Source organism: Camelina sativa, chromosome 11, assembly GCF_030686135.1.
Source record: "Camelina sativa cultivar CO46 ecotype springtype chromosome 11, ASM3068613v1".
NCBI classification, from domain to species: Eukaryota; Viridiplantae; Streptophyta; class Magnoliopsida; order Brassicales; family Brassicaceae; genus Camelina; species Camelina sativa.
This window is the reverse complement of record NC_141890.1, coordinates 38,037,288-38,055,041: the sequence shown is the minus strand read 5'-3', so window position 1 is coordinate 38,055,041 and position 17,754 is coordinate 38,037,288. Positions and strand designations below refer to the sequence as shown.

The 17,754-nt window shown below is 37.0% G+C and overlaps 3 protein-coding genes and 1 pseudogene across 4 annotated transcripts; 1 reads left to right on the top strand and 3 right to left on the bottom strand.

Moving 5' to 3' along the window:
- Window positions 1-400: 400 nt before the first annotated feature.
- Window positions 401-2,647, bottom strand: LOC104728673 (L-type lectin-domain containing receptor kinase S.6). The gene has a single exon (XM_010447628.3). The coding sequence runs from the start codon at window positions 2,645-2,647 to the stop codon at window positions 581-583; it is 2,067 nt and encodes a 688-aa protein (XP_010445930.2). The 3' UTR covers window positions 401-580.
- A 752-nt stretch (window positions 2,648-3,399) lies between these two features.
- LOC109127469 (protein MITOFERRINLIKE 1, chloroplastic pseudogene) lies at window positions 3,400-4,806 on the bottom strand (annotated as a pseudogene). Its single transcript, XR_015571821.1, has one exon. The product of XR_015571821.1 is annotated as a protein MITOFERRINLIKE 1, chloroplastic pseudogene (transcript).
- A 119-nt stretch (window positions 4,807-4,925) lies between these two features.
- On the bottom strand, window positions 4,926-10,058 carry LOC104773203 (PH, RCC1 and FYVE domains-containing protein 1-like). The gene is made up of 9 exons (XM_087474028.1): window positions 9,482-10,058; window positions 9,167-9,253; window positions 8,874-8,963; window positions 8,665-8,751; window positions 8,465-8,581; window positions 6,244-8,334; window positions 6,000-6,146; window positions 5,368-5,807; window positions 4,926-5,272 (listed from the first exon to the last, which is right to left on the bottom strand). The coding sequence occupies exons 1-9, from the start codon at window positions 9,527-9,529 to the stop codon at window positions 5,131-5,133; spliced, it is 3,249 nt and encodes a 1,082-aa protein (XP_087330154.1). The 5' UTR covers window positions 9,530-10,058; the 3' UTR covers window positions 4,926-5,130.
- Window positions 10,059-12,385: 2,327 nt separating this feature from the next.
- On the top strand, window positions 12,386-13,043 carry LOC104725262 (uncharacterized). Its single transcript, XM_010443891.2, has one exon. It carries the CDS (start codon window positions 12,490-12,492, stop codon window positions 12,901-12,903), a length of 414 nt encoding a protein of 137 aa, XP_010442193.1. The 5' UTR covers window positions 12,386-12,489; the 3' UTR covers window positions 12,904-13,043.
- The last annotated feature ends 4,711 nt before the right edge of the window (window positions 13,044-17,754 follow it).

Sequence of the window (17,754 nt, the reverse complement as noted above, 5' to 3'; positions counted from 1 at the left end):
TTACTAAATTTGAAGTTCTTAAAAATTTTTTTTTTAGTTTTGTTACTGGCGGCGACTGGCGAAGCTGCTTTCAATCAATGGTTGGGTTTGGGGTCATCGCGTTGGATCCTAAAGAAGATTTGATTTCATCATATATTAAAAGAATTGAACACCATATCCGTCAACTCGATTTCATTAGATCCAATAAAAAAAACTGAGAAGATGATCAGAGGTGAGATGAAGTCGAAGTGTTGTAGATTTCTTCCGATTTTACCGAGAGAGAGAACGAGAGAGAGAGTCGCGAGAGAGAGAGTTGCAGAAAAAAAAAAGTTCTTTTTTTCTTCCAGCCAATCACCAATTGACACGCCCGAGATCCTTAGTGATTCTAAAACATCTAATATAACGATTGATGCATAGCAAATTTGAATTATTTAGATTATATATTTAATCTGTTTTATTACTAAGCAACTTACAAGCAACTCACTAAAATAATTCAATGGAGATGACCTTAGTTTCCAATACTAGACCGATTAAAAAGAGTCCAAATTTCCAAATCAAACCCAAAAAGTTTATGAAATACAGAAAGCCCCAAAAAAATCAATTAGCTAAAATTGGATTTAGGCGTCATCCAGGGAAGATCATCCCCACCCAAACCATCAGCAATGATCTCTTCAGCTTCCATAGCTGACCGGATTCTCAGCAAAGGCCTCCTCACCGGAAGAACTGGCGATGGCGCCTCCCCGCGTATAATCCTCACAGCCTCTTTGATCCTTGGCCGCTTATCACAGTCCGGATGCGCACAAACCATCCCAACCATCAACACCCTTTCCATTTCCTCTGCATCAAACTCTTCCCTCAGCATGATGTCAGCACCATCCAGGACTTTCCCCGTCTCCCAGAGGCTCCACATCAGCTCTACGAGCACCGTCCCGTCATCCCCCACCGGCCTACGCCCCGTACACACTTCAAGAATCACCACTCCGAAGCTGTACACGTCGGATTTTTCAGAGGGCACACCTGTGTACACGTATTCAGGTGCCAAGTAACCCATAGTACCTGCTGGGAGTGTAGGGGCTCGTCTAGCTAGCAACGCACTGTGCTCATAAATCTCAGCTAACCCGAAATCACCAAGTTTGGCGTTAAAATCGGTATCAAGCATTATGTTACAGGTCTTGACATCACGGTGGATGATCTGTCTCTCACATTCTTCGTGTAGATAAGTAAGTGCAGAAGCCACACCCAGAATGATATTTACCCGCTGCTTCCAAGAGAGGACTATAAACTCTTGTGATGGATCCGATGGGGGTTTCTTGTGTAGGAATTCACTCAAACTACCGTTGGGCAAGTACTCAAACACTAGGGCCGTCTCTGTTCCTTCACTGCACCAACCCTGGAACTGAACCAGATTCTTGTGCCGCAAGTAACCAGTCACTGTGGTGAACTCTGTGGTGAAAGGGTTACGGTTGCACTGTGGCCAGTGTTGTCGATCAAAACGCTTCACGGCCACAGATCCAATGGAAGGAATAGAGCCTCTGTACACAGTAGCTGAAGCTCCTTGACCCACGATTGTGTTCTCGTTGAATCCTGATGTCGCCGATTTGATCTCAGCCAAGGACAACCTTCCCGGCATCCGATTAAGCCCCGAATTCGTATCAGCTCCTTCACTAATCCTTTTCTTGCCACAAATCAATGATAAAACAATAAACGCCACGAGAATAACAATTGCAGCCAGACCAGGTAATAGACTCCAAAATGGGATCTTTAATCCAACAACTGAAACCCTGTAATCGAAACCGTTACGATGAATTGCATCAGAGCAGACCGAACACTCTTCCTCTTCCTCCTCCTCCTCTTCCTGAATCGCATCAGAATGAGACCCAAAGGTCGTAAATTTCCACCGCTCAACGATGTGCAGAGCTGACCCAGGATCCGTAGCAGCATTTGAAGCAGCGAAACCAACGTGCATATACTCCTTTACTTTACCATAGAGATCGATCTGTGTTGCTAAAACAGGACTCGTAGGCTTAACACGTGAATACCCAACCCAAACCCTAATGAGTTTAAGAGCATCACTATACTCAATCCACGCCATCATCTCTCTCCCACTCTTGAGATCAAATCCTTTTGATAACGCATCAACAGAAGCAACAGAGATGATCGAATTAACATCGATCCCAACGTGGTTATCGTTAATATCGCCGTTCCCCGGGTCAAACCGAGTATCAAACTCGACGGCGATGAAGGAAGAATCATCCGGGTTTGGTAGGCCAAAGAAGCCATTAGAGAAGACCAAGGAGTCAGCTTTGGATGTGATCAAGAAAGCGAAACCGTCACCAAAAGGGCAAGAAGGTGAAGCCATGATGGAGAAGGAGAAGCGGCAAGAGAAAGAAGCGGTTGTGTTTGTTGAAGGTTCGAGAAACTTTATTGGGTAAACGTAGAGGGCTCGTCCGTAGCCGGAGGGAGATGGGTTTGACGGAGATGTTGTGGCGGAGGGAAAGCAGGGTTGTTGTCGGGTGAGGGAGATTGTACGGTCTCGGAAGTAGGCGTCGCCGTAGAGAGTTAAGTTGTGTAGTGGCGGCGAGAAACGGTGAGAAAATGTGGGAAAATCTTGGGAAAGGAAGAGGATTAGGTGGAGGAAGAAGACAAAAGGAAGAGAGTGATGATTCATCTCGGTTCTCGTGTCATGTGGTTTTTTGTGGTGATAGTATTTTCTTGGAATCGATCTTTGGTTCAAATGCTTTTGTAATGAAACGTTGAGAAGATAATTTTATAAGTGCATGCTTATATAGACACAAAAGAAGCTTAATGCTTCATTTGAGAACAAAAGAAAAGCTCTGTGTATATCTTTGTTCATCTGACCATACCAAAAGCCAAAACACAATAATCAGCAACAAGTTAGTTTTCACAATCTTCTTTCCTCTTCACATATTCATTTAGATTTTAAAGTCTCACAAGGGCTGTGAACAACTCGAGACCCCATGCCTCGCGTAAAACCAACCCAACCACCCTCTTTTAGTATCTAACTCACAGTCCCCAGTTACACCAGAATACACAGAAGCACCAAGTTATGTGAACATCTGTCATCAGCCTAGTCTTGACCACATCTTATGGTGTAGTTATGGAAGCAGATATAGCACAGCCAACACGCCACAACAAAGGCTCAAGATGGTTCTGTTGCATTTTCTCCAAAACTGTTTCTTTCAACTATCCATACGACTAGTATCTTAATATGCCAGGCAGTAAGTTCCTCATTAATGTATGTAGCAGATAATTATAAAATCAACATAACTCCCAACTGCTTTGTAACAAAAATGAAGTGTATGAGAAAAGAAGGAAGATAGATTTACATGCGTAGGAGGATTATACGGCCAAAAATGACATGAGATTGAAGGAAAGCATGGCAGTCTATAAAGATGAGTCTGAAAGAAATCGAATCAGATTGAAAATAAAGCTCGAATGAAAATGCAGCAAAAGTGAATTATATTTTGAACAAGTCAAGTATGGAGAATAAGCTTATCCGTTAAACAACCCACAAGGATAAAGATTAATGCTTCTTGGAGAACCATGGAAAAGCTCTCTTTGTTCATCTGACCATATTTAAAACCAAACTCAAGAATCAGCATCAAGGTTAGTTTCAGAATCTTCTTTCCTCTTCAAATATTCATTTAAGATTGTAAGCCTTGCAGTCTCAAATGCAAAATAACCGATAGCAGAGAAACAAGCGCTGTGAACAACTCGAGGGCCCATGCCGCGAGTAAAACCAACCCAGCCTTCCTCTTTCAGTATCTGTCTCACCGTCCCAGCCACACCAGTATACATAGCAGCACCAAGTTTGTTCACTGCCTCTACATGAATCTGCGTCATCAGCCTAGTCTTGACAACATCTAATGGTGTAGTTATGGAAGCGGATATCGCACCAGCCAATGCGCCACAACAAACACTCTGCAAAGGCTCAAGATGGCTCTGCTGCGTTTTCTCCAAAACCGCAGCCTTGAGGTATTCAAACGACGAATAACTTAGAACACCAGCCGGCAAATTCCTCAACAATGTAGCCGAATAACCGGCGTAAAGCCCCAAGATTCCATCTTTCTCAAGAATCTTAAGCAATACTTGATACGATCTCCCACTAGCTCCAACTTGCATTCTCTGTGTAATGAGCTCTTTAGGAACCATTATAGCCGAAGAGATTATGTTTCCCATAGCACCAGCAGTAGGCGGGATTAGCACGGTCGGAAAATCCGGGAATTTGGAGAGTAGAGACTTACCAAACTCACAGGTACCGAAGTACACGGCGGAGGAAAACGTAGACCCAACAATCACGGCGGAGACACCACTGTAAAAACCTAAAACACCTTTAGCTTGAAATGTCTTAACGATTGCATCAAATGTGTTGCTATACACCTGAGACGCGCCTTTGGTTTGAAGCTTGGTTTTGATTGTGTCAAGTGGGAGAAGAGCAACGTATGTAAAAGCTCCCGCCAGTCCACCGGCTCCTGCACCGATGATGGCACGTTCCCAGACAGAGAGTTGTTTCATCAGTGTTTGGATTTTTGGACTGCTTCGTGATGCTGGTTTGATCCATTTCAGGAATTCTGATCCGGGTTTTGCGTGGATTGGATTCGAGACTGATGTACATGCAAACAATGGCTCGGATCTTGCTGTAAATCTCGGTGATTTGGGTTTGGGTTTAGGGTCTCTGACGATGGGGCTTTGGACGGAGGTGAGATCGGAGAAATGAGTGAAGAGGGAATTGAAATCGCTTGGAAGATGGCAGTGATTAAGATTCGGAGATGGGAGGCCAAGAGTTTCGGAGAGTCTACCTTCCATGGCTGATTTGGGGGAAATGAGAACCAAACATAATAAAAGATGATGACGATACCTAAAAGAAAGAGAAAACAGCGCCCAGTGTAGTTACGGAAAAGCAAAACGACATGAAGTGGAAGACGGAGAAAAAACGCTTCAAGGCGTGAAGTTGGCTAATCAATCAGAAGATGTTATCTCAATTAGTTTTTAAACAATACGTAAATGGAAATTCACGACAAACTCTTTGCAAAACAACGCCAGAGATTATCTATATACAGTGTAATTAATGCCTGAGAGTGGAACTCAGAATAAGGCTAACTGCTTCCTATGCTTTTAACTGTTTTGGGTTCATGTCTGGAATTGTGATTGGGATAGAGGTGATGTTGCCACGCTTGCTCTATCGGTACCGCGAATGTTGTACTTCTCATACACTCTTTCGCGATTCTCAGACCACCATACCTCTGCCTGTTGCTCCTTGAACCTTCTCCGGCTACAAAAAAAAAAAAAAACAACCGCATTAGTATTAGTTTATAATCTCCAAAAAAAAGTATCAAGATAACAAGTGTATCGATTCTAAAATGTTACCTAAACCGCACACGTTTGAGATCTCTTGTTCCATCGCCTAGGGCCAATAGTGTTATATAAACACCAGGTTCGTACTGTTCGATCCACTCTGCCTCAACTTGAGAAGCATTTGAAGCTGATGCTACTGAGCTTCTTGAGTTTCGGCGATTGTCACCATCTTCTGAGAAACCATTACTGATTCGAATACCCTCGCTTACAAGTTCGCTCATGCTTGCATCTGTGTTTCTTGGTGACGGGGAATTCCGCCGAAGTCCATTCATTGCACGTGACGGAAGAGCCAAAGTTGATGCAAGTGAGGTGTCGTTAATTGAATCAGATCGTGATGGACGCTGTCCATTCGCACTAGCAAATTGAAATCCGTTTTGCTCAAACCTGTTCAATAAATTAGCTGTCCGTGCTTCGTAAGCACTCGATGGTAGCAGCGCGGTTATATCCTTGACCTGGAAAGATCAAATAGGAAAGTTTAGGGAAGAAACAGAAAAGGAAAAAAGAAATCAGGATTTCCGTGGAAGGGGGGGGGGGGGGGGGGGATGCTGGAAATGGCAAGACAACTTACTGGGAATTATATTTTCAAAGATCAATACATCACACAGAGACGGTTTAATATATGTATAAGAGAATCAAGCCAAAACCTGTGCTGTCAGAGATTTTATAACTTCTTTTGCAGCTTCTGATTTGGCGGATTCCTCTGCTACCAGGTTCATCGCTTCTTGTACTTTCTTCACAGACTTCTGAACTTCGAATTCTTGGGCCTCACATCTGTGCCTCAGACTCTCGGCCTGAACAGCATCCCAGATTCATTTTAAAAAGTTAACGAGTTTAGACAGACGTGGAAGAAAAAGATAATGCTTTCAAGGTTTGGAGGTCGAATTTTACCTGGGCGCGTAATTTGACTACTTCCTGATTCAGAAGTTCATTTGATTTCTTCAGACTGTCAGCTATACTTGTTGAAAAACCTAGACCAGCTGTCAAAGGAATGGGTGTCACTGAACGAGGAGGACTAGATCTTCTTGAAAAAGGTGACACAGATCTGGAGCTTGCTCCAGATGGAGTTACTGCTGGTTTTGGTGGCCCGCGCCGTAAGTCAGCCACATTGGTGAAAGCATCTTTAAGCTGTAATAGAGGTGTTTGAGAAGTGCGAACAAGAGAAAATGCGTCCGCCTTTTTTCCTTGTCTAGCTGCCCTGCTATCCAGCTGCTTAATCAAATCTATATTTGATGGGATTCCTGATTTAGCCAATCTTATCTCGGCTTTATCCAATCTGTCCTTGTTCTCCCCGGAAAGTCGTGGCATAACATTCTTCCTGCTATCAATACTAGGTTCTGAAACTTTACTTAGTTTAGAGTAACATGAATCGCAGACACGATAGGGCTTGCCTGGATTAGGTGCCAAAGCAGCTTTCAGTGATTTCTTGGAACTGCATGAATGGCAGTGGACAAGTCCACAGTTGTAACAATTGTGTCTTTTTCGTGTGAATCCGAACGCCTGTCTACAAGCTGAACATTGAGATTGCTCAGTACCAGAAACCCATTTATGAAGACATATTGCTGCTGTAAAGTTTGAACCACAGGCAACATTTTTTACGTGTCTCTCTTTCAAAGCAACAACAAGAGTGGGTGCCTTACGGTCCTCAATATCTCCATGACCTAATCTCCCATTCGCACCCTTTCCCCATGTAAATACTTCATTTCGAGACGTTAAGACTGCTACATGATAAGCTCCGCATGCTATTTCTTCAACACTATCCTTAGTTAGTGTATCCTCTACTAAGCAAGGAAGCTTCCCATCAGCATTGGGATTCCCTAGTTGACCATAAACAGTACTACCCATCGTGTAAATTTTCCCCGATGTGGTCAAGCCGACTGTTAAACTATGTCCACATGCAACTCTGTGAAAAGAATGGTCAATTAGAGCTGATACACATGTGGGTTTAAGCCGAGACTCTTTATCTCCATGACCAAGACGGCTCTTGTCACCATCACCCCATGTGAACAGCTTTCCTGATGAAATGCTTGAACTTGACTGAGTGACAATGACTTCTACTATTGCAGCAGCATGCCATACACCACATGCAACGGCAATAGTCCTCAAACCAGATAAAGATTCAACTTCCCTCGGGTAAAATACAGTTTCCTTGTCACCATGCCCTAAAACACCAAATGTCCCATCTCCAAAAGTAAAAAGCTGTCCAGTTGACGTGATCAAAGCAGTGTGCCACGGTCCACAAGATACGGAAGCAATTTGAAGACCTTCAAGAGGACCTGATATTCTCTTTGGTATCCAGTGACTTACATCGGTACCATGGCCAAGAAGTCCAACACAATGTGTTCCATCACCCCATGTGTAAATCTCTCCTGTCATTGTGACAGCGCACGTATGGAACTCACCGCAGGCAACAAAATCAACACTAGTAGCAGCTAGAGACTCAATAAGCTGAGGACCACTAACATCTTTTCCAATTCCATGGCCAAGACGTCCTCCCGATGCGTCACCCCACGTAAAAACCTCACCTTGCCTAGAGACTAGAGCAGCATGCTTAACACCACATGCTATGTGATGGACATCCAAACAAACATTGGATTCCAATGGCTTTGGTATCAGAACATCAGACCTTGAACCAACACAAGAAGCATTCCTATCAGCCCCGACTCTGACAACACTATCACATAGCACTTCACCCCATATATAAACATCACCTAGAGCATCACAATCATCTGGAGCAGAACCATGACTTGAGCTGCTTTGAACACTAGAGACACTAACCCGGAAAACGTCTGATCCAGATCCTCTTACTAACATATTTGGGCTCTCTGATGCCACATGTGATCTTTCAGAACTGACAGAATTCTCAGTTCTAGAAGTCCTGGGAAAAGTGTTTGAATTGGAGGGCGTCTCAACAATGCTAAAATCTCGAGAAGCACAAACTGAACTGTTGGTAGGACTGCTTAAAGTCAAGTCTCTGCTGTCCTGAAAATGATGAAATGAAACAAAACAAACTTCAGGAAAATCTAAATGCGACATATCTTGAGAAGAGAGAAACACATTTGCAACATCAATAAAACTGACGCTGTCAGCGTTAAAAATGCTCATTACTTACAGCAATAGAGAGGCCTCCATCACTCCAGCCGTCAATTTTAGAGCGGCCAGCTTGACCAGATATCAAAGCTTTTAGGCCAGCGATCCACACCTCTGCCTCAACTTTGTCCTTGCAAATCTGAATATAAGGTAACCTTTTTAACTTCACATATACAGAGGCAGACAATACATGCTGAAGAGAAAGTAACTGAGGTTTATTACCAAATCAAGAGTCCGCTTCCTGTTGGAGTATACGAGAGAAAAAGATAAATAATCCTTTTCAGGGCGAAGGTAACGTTGGAAAACAGCCTGATAGCATAAACGTGATCAAAGTCATAACATGTTCCTCATAAATTTTGATGCCTTTGTTTGATACTGCATCGAAACAAAAAAAAAAAAAAAAAAAACAGTAGAAATTCAAGAGAAATTACAGTTCGTTGTCCTGGAACAATCTTAGATACAGTTGCTAACTTGAGACGTTTTTCTCCACCATTTGAAATCCAGATTAAAGATGTCTCATCCTGCAAATAACATGTCCAAGGTGGTAAGAATAAAAGGCTTATATTTGACCAAACACAAAGATCGAAAATATCGTCAGCCTTAATAGCACCACAAAGAACCTCATGAAAAGATTGCAAGGCTCAGAACCAAATTTACAGCAAAACCAAATTTATTTATGCTCAGAACCGAAATGTAATCCATTTTTAATCTAAAGGACACTCACGTTGGAGAGTCTAAATGGACAAAACTTAGGCTTTCCTTTCCGACCATATTTCAACAGTTGAGCACCTTTCTTCAAAGCAATTAGAGCCTGCAAAACATATGGAAGGGCTTCTGTGAAGATCTTGATGAGACAAAAACAAGTTCGTAACTAAAACTTCAAAATTACAGGGACACGAAAATTAAAATTAAAATTTTCCTTAAAAAAAAAAAAAACATAATTTGCCAACAAAACTCAGACACATCTAGTGAGACTAGGAGAAATCATCAAAATTATTATTATTAAAAAAAAAACACAGAGGAAAGAAGAAGAGAGGACCTGTTCAATGTCTCGCTCGACATTACCATAGCTCACAAGATCTGCCATTCCATGAGAGGGGTTTACCAAAATACCAAAACCCTCTCCGATCACACGGTGAAGCAGCACCGGTCATCCTAAGCAAACAAGACTACGTGAAGTCTCCGCCGTTCTAACCATCAAATTCCGCGCTAAACTCCAAAATAAATTTAAAAAAAAAAAAAAAAAAAAAAAAACCCTCTTCTATATCAAAATTCTTGGACAAAAATGTGAAATTTCGAAACCCTAGCTTCTTGAGTTGGGGAAGTTTCCGATGAAAGTGAGGTGTGATCGGAAATCAAGAAAAAGCGTTCGCTGTTTTTAGGTGGTAACGGCTGTGGTGTTCTTGGAAATTGCGGTTTTTTCTTTGGTAATCTTGAGAAATTTCACCGGAGGATGGAAGAAGAAGATGAAGATCGCCGGAGAGAGAGAGAGAGAGACCAGAGATGCGACAGAGAGAAAGAGCGCGAGAATGAAAGGCACTACATCAAGCGCCAACGAAACTAGTCTTTGCCGCGGAATTCCAAGTACGGACATAGTCAATGTTGAAAAGTAAAATAATTACATATCAGTTAATAAATAGGGTAATATAATAATGTTCCTCGTTTATATTTATTTTGTCACCTAATATTTTAATTTTATATTATTAATTATCAAAATATATGTATATGTATAAAATTTTTAAGCATATATATATAATTAACTAAAAGTGATACAAAACAGTGAATATAGAGAAAAATGTTTTTATGTATTTATCATTTTTAGCATTATAGTTGTAAGTTGTAAGTAACCAAGTTACATTTATTTTAATTATGTTCTTAACTATTGCTTCTAATTATCTCTTTCAACTATTTCTACTTCGTCTAATCAATCAGTTTATTAAATGGAAAATTTCCAAAATATTCCCACTTTAGCCGTAGCGGTAGAAAAGCTACTTGTCGCACCTGAGGGTAGAGGATGTCACGAAGTGGTGATTAAGAAGAAGAAATGATTAAAGAACTATAAAAATGGAACTCACGATGAGCCTGGATATGAAGTACTAAGTCTCATTATTGTTTTATCTTAAAATTTTTTTTAAGAGGTTGTAGATCTGTTTCTTTTTCATTCGTGCTAATTAAAGTCTCCTCACTTTCTCATTTTATATATGAACGTGTGTTTATTTAGAATATACACATGCCAACGTATTGGATTGGTTGTTACTTGTTAGGTTGGGTTTTTCTTATACCCAAAAACTTTTTAAGGCTGATAAAAAAATATATATATCAACTGAGACTGGAACAACAACTTTTGCAATCAATCTTTTATAGAAGACCTTGTGAGACTGGAACGGAGACGCATAAGGATATAAGATATTATGCACGTTACACTCACCCAAATCAATTGAGAGTTCTTTTCTTGAAGATAGTAGCCTTGAATGGCGTTGATATCTTAGGAATGTGCATTGCTGGTCACTGATGAGCTAGTTCCTTTTCATGTAAGCCTCGGCATGAACTCTACGAGATAGAGATTGAAATTAGCAAGTTAGCCTTCACGCTCTCTTGAAAATCTATTATTTAATTTCATGGAGTTGATGGGGATTGACGAGTTTATTTTCTGAATCCGAACAAATGATGATAAATAGAAGATTGACTCGCTCAATCAATATTGCAATAAGAGATTTTGATCACTCAGACAATCCCAATTTGCAACTCAATAAATTGGAAGTGAATCCACACACACACCTAGAATCTAAAGATAAAACAAAAAGTAATTCACACTTTGTAAAATGCATAATAGTTCCTGATAGGTAGAAAATGTTGTTTTATAATTAAATAAGAATAATAATAAAAAGTTAATAACATATAAACTAATAAGATCTTTCCAATGGTTTCAGCAGTAGCATATATGTTAGAATGTTCGGAAACAAAAGAGTTGTTTTCTTGGAGAAGTGGTGAGGATGAAAATGATATTGAAGCTGTAGTTATAGAGAGATAACGTCTCATGGTTTTAGTCGATTTTTTCCCCCAAAATTAATATTATACTGCCTCCAAAACATTGTAATTTAGTTTTGTTATAACAACAACTGGATTTAGTTAAGATTATTATTTGGAGATAGTAGAACTAAACCTAAAAAATGAATATGTAAAGTGGATGTTTTAGTGAGATATAGATTTGTAACACTTATTTGGATAGACAAATGAAGATTAAAATGCTTTAACATCAAAAAACTTCTTATTTGTTCTTTATTATAAAAGCAAATAATGTGATAACTTTATACTTGGGAATTTCGTTCAAATGTACTTTCCAGATGATATTAGTTACATGATGTACATATATATACACTAATACACACACACACATATATATATATATATATATATATATATATATATATATTCTTGCGCTTTAGTCTTCTAGTATGATCCTTTATGCCCATTTGTTATCTTTTCAAAAGCAGGATTCAAAGGTGAAAACAATTCGGTGGTTTCCTTTCCTTTTAATTTCTTTTTTCATATCTCAAATGTAATGGTAACGTTCTTAACGATTCTTTTTTATTCAACTATTTCTTAGGTACTTTTTTTTTCTCTTAGATTTGTCCATTTTACTAACTAAATGTCATCGCATTTAGCTGAAAATAATTAGTTAACTTAATGATAGAAATTCCCAAATGGAGGAGAGAAAAAATCAATATGACCATGGAATATGGAATAAAAAAGGTTGGTATAAAGATTGTTCGAGAACAACTCTTTTCCAGAGAACATATGCGGTTATGCCACACTAATTGATCGGACTTCACATTTACTTGAAAAAATTATACATATATATATATATATATATATATATATATATTCAAATTCACTACTTTATAATTAAAACGCATCTTTTTTTTAGCAAGAAAATAAGCATTTAAGGTCTCTTTCACTTCATAAAATACGCTTATATATGCTCAATATATACAACCAAAAAGAAGGCATTGAGAGAGAAAAAAAGTTTGAACCGGAAAAAGGGAGATGGGGTGGTTTGTCAAGGAAAGAAGAGGAGGTTCATGGAAGCGAGGATGGTTAGAGGAAACACTACTGACTTCATCAGCACCTCCTCTTAGACTACTAGCTCTCTTCGGCATCATATCTTTACTCATATTCATCTCTTCATACCCACGTTACAAGTACGAGGTTGAGAAAACCGCGGCTAATCTCAAGCTCTTCATGCTTTTCCTCCCAATTCTCTTTGTCTTCATCCTGGTATCTCTAAGCTTCGTCCATCGACTTCTCTTCAATTCATCTTACTCCGTTAGAGCAAACCAGGCTAAGTCCCTTTTTGGAGAAGGAAAATTTCCCTGGGGAGTTTCGCTTATGCTAATACTTCTACTTCTTTTAGTTTCTAAACAATCTTACTTTCACTCCTTATGGTATCCGACTTTGTAAGTTATGACTGTCCATTAATCATTCATTTATTAATCTTTAAATGTAATCATTAGATTGATCATTGCTTCTTGCAATCCTTAATAAAATCTGCACACGTGTATAAGACATTTTGAGTATAATTGATTATTGCTTCTTTATAAGGACTAGGTTGGTAGCCGCGCTGCAGGTAGAATTTTTATTTTATTTTTCTTATATTTATTTTTTGTTTTGTTTTTGATTTCATAATTTAATATATACGTTGTTTGGAATAATTTTCATAATTTTTAAATATTTTCAATGGTAATTTCTTTTTCTTTGATTATTATTATTTATATCATCATATAATACATAAGCTTTTAATTTCAAAATTTTAGTTTTTGAATGTATTTTTAATTTTACCTTAAGTTAAAGGGATCTCACCATTAATTCTTGATTTGTTTTTCACTCATAATTCACAAACTGAATGTTCTTGATGGATCTCTTCGAGCCACTTCAACCTTTGTCTCCATAATCTCACATAACTTATCTCTTTTTCTCATTCAATAACTGTAACAACATCTTTTAGCAATACCTTCCTGTACTTTATTCATCAGTTTTCTGATTTTACCGGGGACCAAATTAGGCTACACAAACATTGCTTTTGTTCTATCTATTTCTTCTAGATTTTGCCAAAAATCATATGGATTATGCAATGGATTCAGCTGTAAATCCTATATATACATGGAAAACGATGGTGGTTAAAGGCTAAAGATCCTTCTTGGTGTTTAGCTGCATGTGTTACTAGTCATATTTCTATTTCCTCTTCAACAAAGTCACTTTCGCGTAGGTTTTAATACAGAGCAATTTTCTACATAAACCTCTAAGTATATTAATGGAAGTTCAGAAATAAACTATATAACACATGATTTTTTCTCAGGAAAATAGATTTAAGAAACAACCAGAGGCAAGAAACACACAAAAACAACCACAACTAAGTTCAAACCATTAATAAATAAAATAGAAATCAAATCCATTATATTGGTTACGACATGAAAGCAGCCACAATAAGTGACGATTATACCGTGTAAAAATAGTCTTCTAAATTTGTAATATGCTAATGTGAATAACAATTCTTAAAAAGAAAGAACCCGAAAAGTCGGTACTTCATCTTTGAGAATATTTTTCTTTTCATGACCCCATTTCCTTGCTAATTTCAAAGCGGTTTCCAGACCTTCAGCACCAATGTTCATAGGAATCACCATATCATAACAAAACATATTTGTGAGATATCAAGTTTTCTGATTTCATAATGTAATATATATGTTCTTTGATATCAAGTCTCATAAGTTTTTGATAATTAAATGGTTATTTGTATTCATAGTATTATTTCTATTTTCATATGATAATTGAGTTTTTAATTTCATAAATTTAGTTTTTACATATATTTTGAATTTTATTATGTTAAGAAATAAGTTTTTGTCTCTTTGACTTGAAAATTATATTCTTCTCTGACTAAAACAATACTGAATATTTTGGATGTTAATATAGTTAATCCAAAATGTTCATTTATCATTAAACCAAAAAATTAGTTGTATATTTGAAAAATTAAAGTATTTTCCAATGAAATTAAAATTGCATTTTAATTTAGATTTTTTCGGTCTGTTGTTAGTATATATTTTTCTTGTTGCTGCATTTTTTGTTATTATTTTTATAAAATTATATAGTAAAGTAAAATATATGTTTTCTTGTTTTCGATTTACGGTGCTTTCACTACAAAAAAACAAGCCGTTTGTGACCCTCAAAAGAGTCTTAAAATGGTCGTAAAACAACCATTTGTGACTATTACGAGACTATCTAAGTTGGTCGCTTAAAAACGGTCATTAAATATAACAGTCACAATAAGGTGGCATATTTGCGACTCTTTCAAGACTGATAAATATGGTTGTATAAAAGCGACGGTTTAGAGACACATAGTAACAGTCGTATGTTTGGAAACAATAGTCGCAATACCGTCGCATATTTGCGCCTCTTTTAAGACTAATATATATGGTCGTAAATTTTTTATCGCAACTTAAAGTGATCTCAAAGCAGTTGCTAATTTGCGACTAAAAAGTGACTGTTTAAAACAGTCGTATATAAGCGACTACATCTTGGAGTCGTATATTAACGACGTTGTAACGAGAATTTACAAAAAAAACAAAATTGTGGCGGCAGAGAGAAGATGCAACAGTTGAAGATTGAGATGAACGGCGGACGCTTCGAGTTGTGTTGGTGGTAAACGACGGTGGAAGCTTCAAGACGCGGTGGTGGTGAACGGCGTAAGCTTCAAGATCTGATGGTGATGAACGACGAAGAAAGCTTTCAGATCTGGTAGACAGAAGCTTCGAGATATGTTGGTGATAAAAGACGACGAAAGCTTTCAAATTTGGTAAACAGAAGCTTCAAGATGCGGTGGTGGTGAATGGTCAAAGGTGTGGCCGAAGGTGAGATAATGAGATGTGGTTAACGGAAGTTTCAAAATTTGGGGAAGAAGGTGAGAGAAGAATTGTTGAGAAGGAGAAGAAGGAGAAGAGGAATCATTGAGAAGGAGAAGAGCATTCAATCATCTGAAGAAAGAGAAGAAGAAGAGAAGGGGAAATAGAAGGAGAAGATTTGGTCCGTTTGATCTAAATCTATCAACGGTGGATATTAAAACAACACTACAATCCTTGTCTTCTTAGATTAGTCAATGAAAAGCTTTCCATTTTTAAGTCAATAAAAGCCAAATAATTTAGTATAAACATTATTATTATTTCATTTTCATTAAAATAATGGAACCAATAATTATAATAATAATCTAGTTTTTATTCTTTTTAGGAATTGAGGTTTAGGATTTGAAAATGATTAGATCAGATTTAGATTTTAAAATAATCAAACTTAGGTCTTTTTTTTTTTTAATTTAAATTTTGGATGTATACAATAAATTTTAGAATTATCTACTTTCTGACCAAAATTGTTGATATCAAACACTTACTCATAATTGCATTCTAGAGTATATATATATCTATTAGTTTAAGAGTTTAAAACATTGTTTTGATAACTTTGTTTTGAATTTTACAAAAAATGTCAAACTTTCTTATTAAAGAAAATGTAACACTTTAGAATGATTAAAAATTATGAAAATTTTGTTTTAAACATTAAAATTTAAAACTTTGACGAAGTTTTTATGACTAAATTTGATCAAATCAAAGTAGAAATGTATAAAGAAACATGTTAACAATTCTCTAATGTAAAATTTCGAATTAAAAAATCGAGATTTGGTAAGTAGTCGCAAGTTAGTATCTAAATAATGTTTTATTCGCTAAAGCGTGGGTATTTATGGTGATACTGTGACGAAAATACGACTATATGTTTAAAAGTGTTAGATTGCTAATTTAGTCGCAAAGTCGTGGCAAATGTGCGACTGTTTTGTTTTGTGACAATATGTAAAAAATGTTGAAAAAGTCAATATGCTTGAGTCAAACAAAACCTATATATAATGTTACAATCACCCAAGTTACTATATTAAACATAATCAATTAGTTTAATGAGGCACAACATCTAAATGAAAAGGATATTAAGAAATTTCAAAACCATTAGTTAACATTACATATAACACTTGTGTAATGTTTTGAAAACTTGTGTAAACCATAGAAAAATTAAATTTTTAGTTGTATAATAATGATTCACTATCTATAGTAGTTCAAATTAACATATAAACCTTACAACTTAACATATTGGCAAATCTCTATTGATAAAATCTGTAAATGAAACCGCGAGGGTCACTAAATGGAAGCAAAATCGTCACAACCTCAAGTTTTAGTCGCTAATAAGTAGCATGTATGTAGGTAATTTGTGATTGATTTGTAACATTCTGTATATTTAGTCGCAAAGTGTGACTCTTTTGTGACTACCTTATATACATCACAAAATAAAAAATCTTGAATTTTACAAATTATGAACAAAACTGTTTATATAAATAACTCATGGGCACTCATAATACTAGTATAAATCACATGTAATAGTAAGATTTAGTAAAATATTGTTTTCATCACTTAGTTTTGAAATTTTTTCTCCATTGCAACACATTCTCATAAAAGAACATGTAAGACTTAAGATAGATTTGAAACTTATGGATGTTTAGTTTATAATCATTGAAATTTAAGACTTTGAGAAATTTACTATTGATAAGGTCCAGCAAAACAAATAATAAACATAAAACTAAAAATGTAAATGAATCTCAAATGTGAAATTTGAAATTAAAAATATTGAGAGTGTATAAACAGTCTTAAAGGAGTAGCTAAATCAGGTGTTAGTCGTAAATTCTTCAGGTGTTAGTCACAATAACGCCGCAAATATGTCGCTAAAAGGTAGCAGAAGAGTGACATATTGACGTAGTCCTAGCAGTGTGGCAAATCAGTCGCATATTGTGACGTTTTTGAGACTACCTAATATACGTCACAAAATAAAAATCTTGAATTCTACACATTATGAACAAAACTGTTTATATAAATCACTCAAGAGCACTCATAGTAGTAGTATAAAGTACGTGTAATAATAAGATTTAGTAAAACATTGTTTTCATCACTTAGTTTTAAAATATTTCTGAAATGACCTGACCCGTTTTTTTTAAATTAATAAATAATAATAATTATAATAAACTACAACTAGTGGTCTCATACCCACTAGCCACCTAACCACAAGCACAACCAACAACGGAAATAACAGATACCAATATCCAATATCTAATAACCAATAATCAAATATAACAATATTCCAATATCAAACAACTGGAAACAAGGAACCAGCAACCTAGCAAGTTCTAAAGACCCAACTCTAGCAACCTATCAATGCCAGACAACATCCAATCGGATC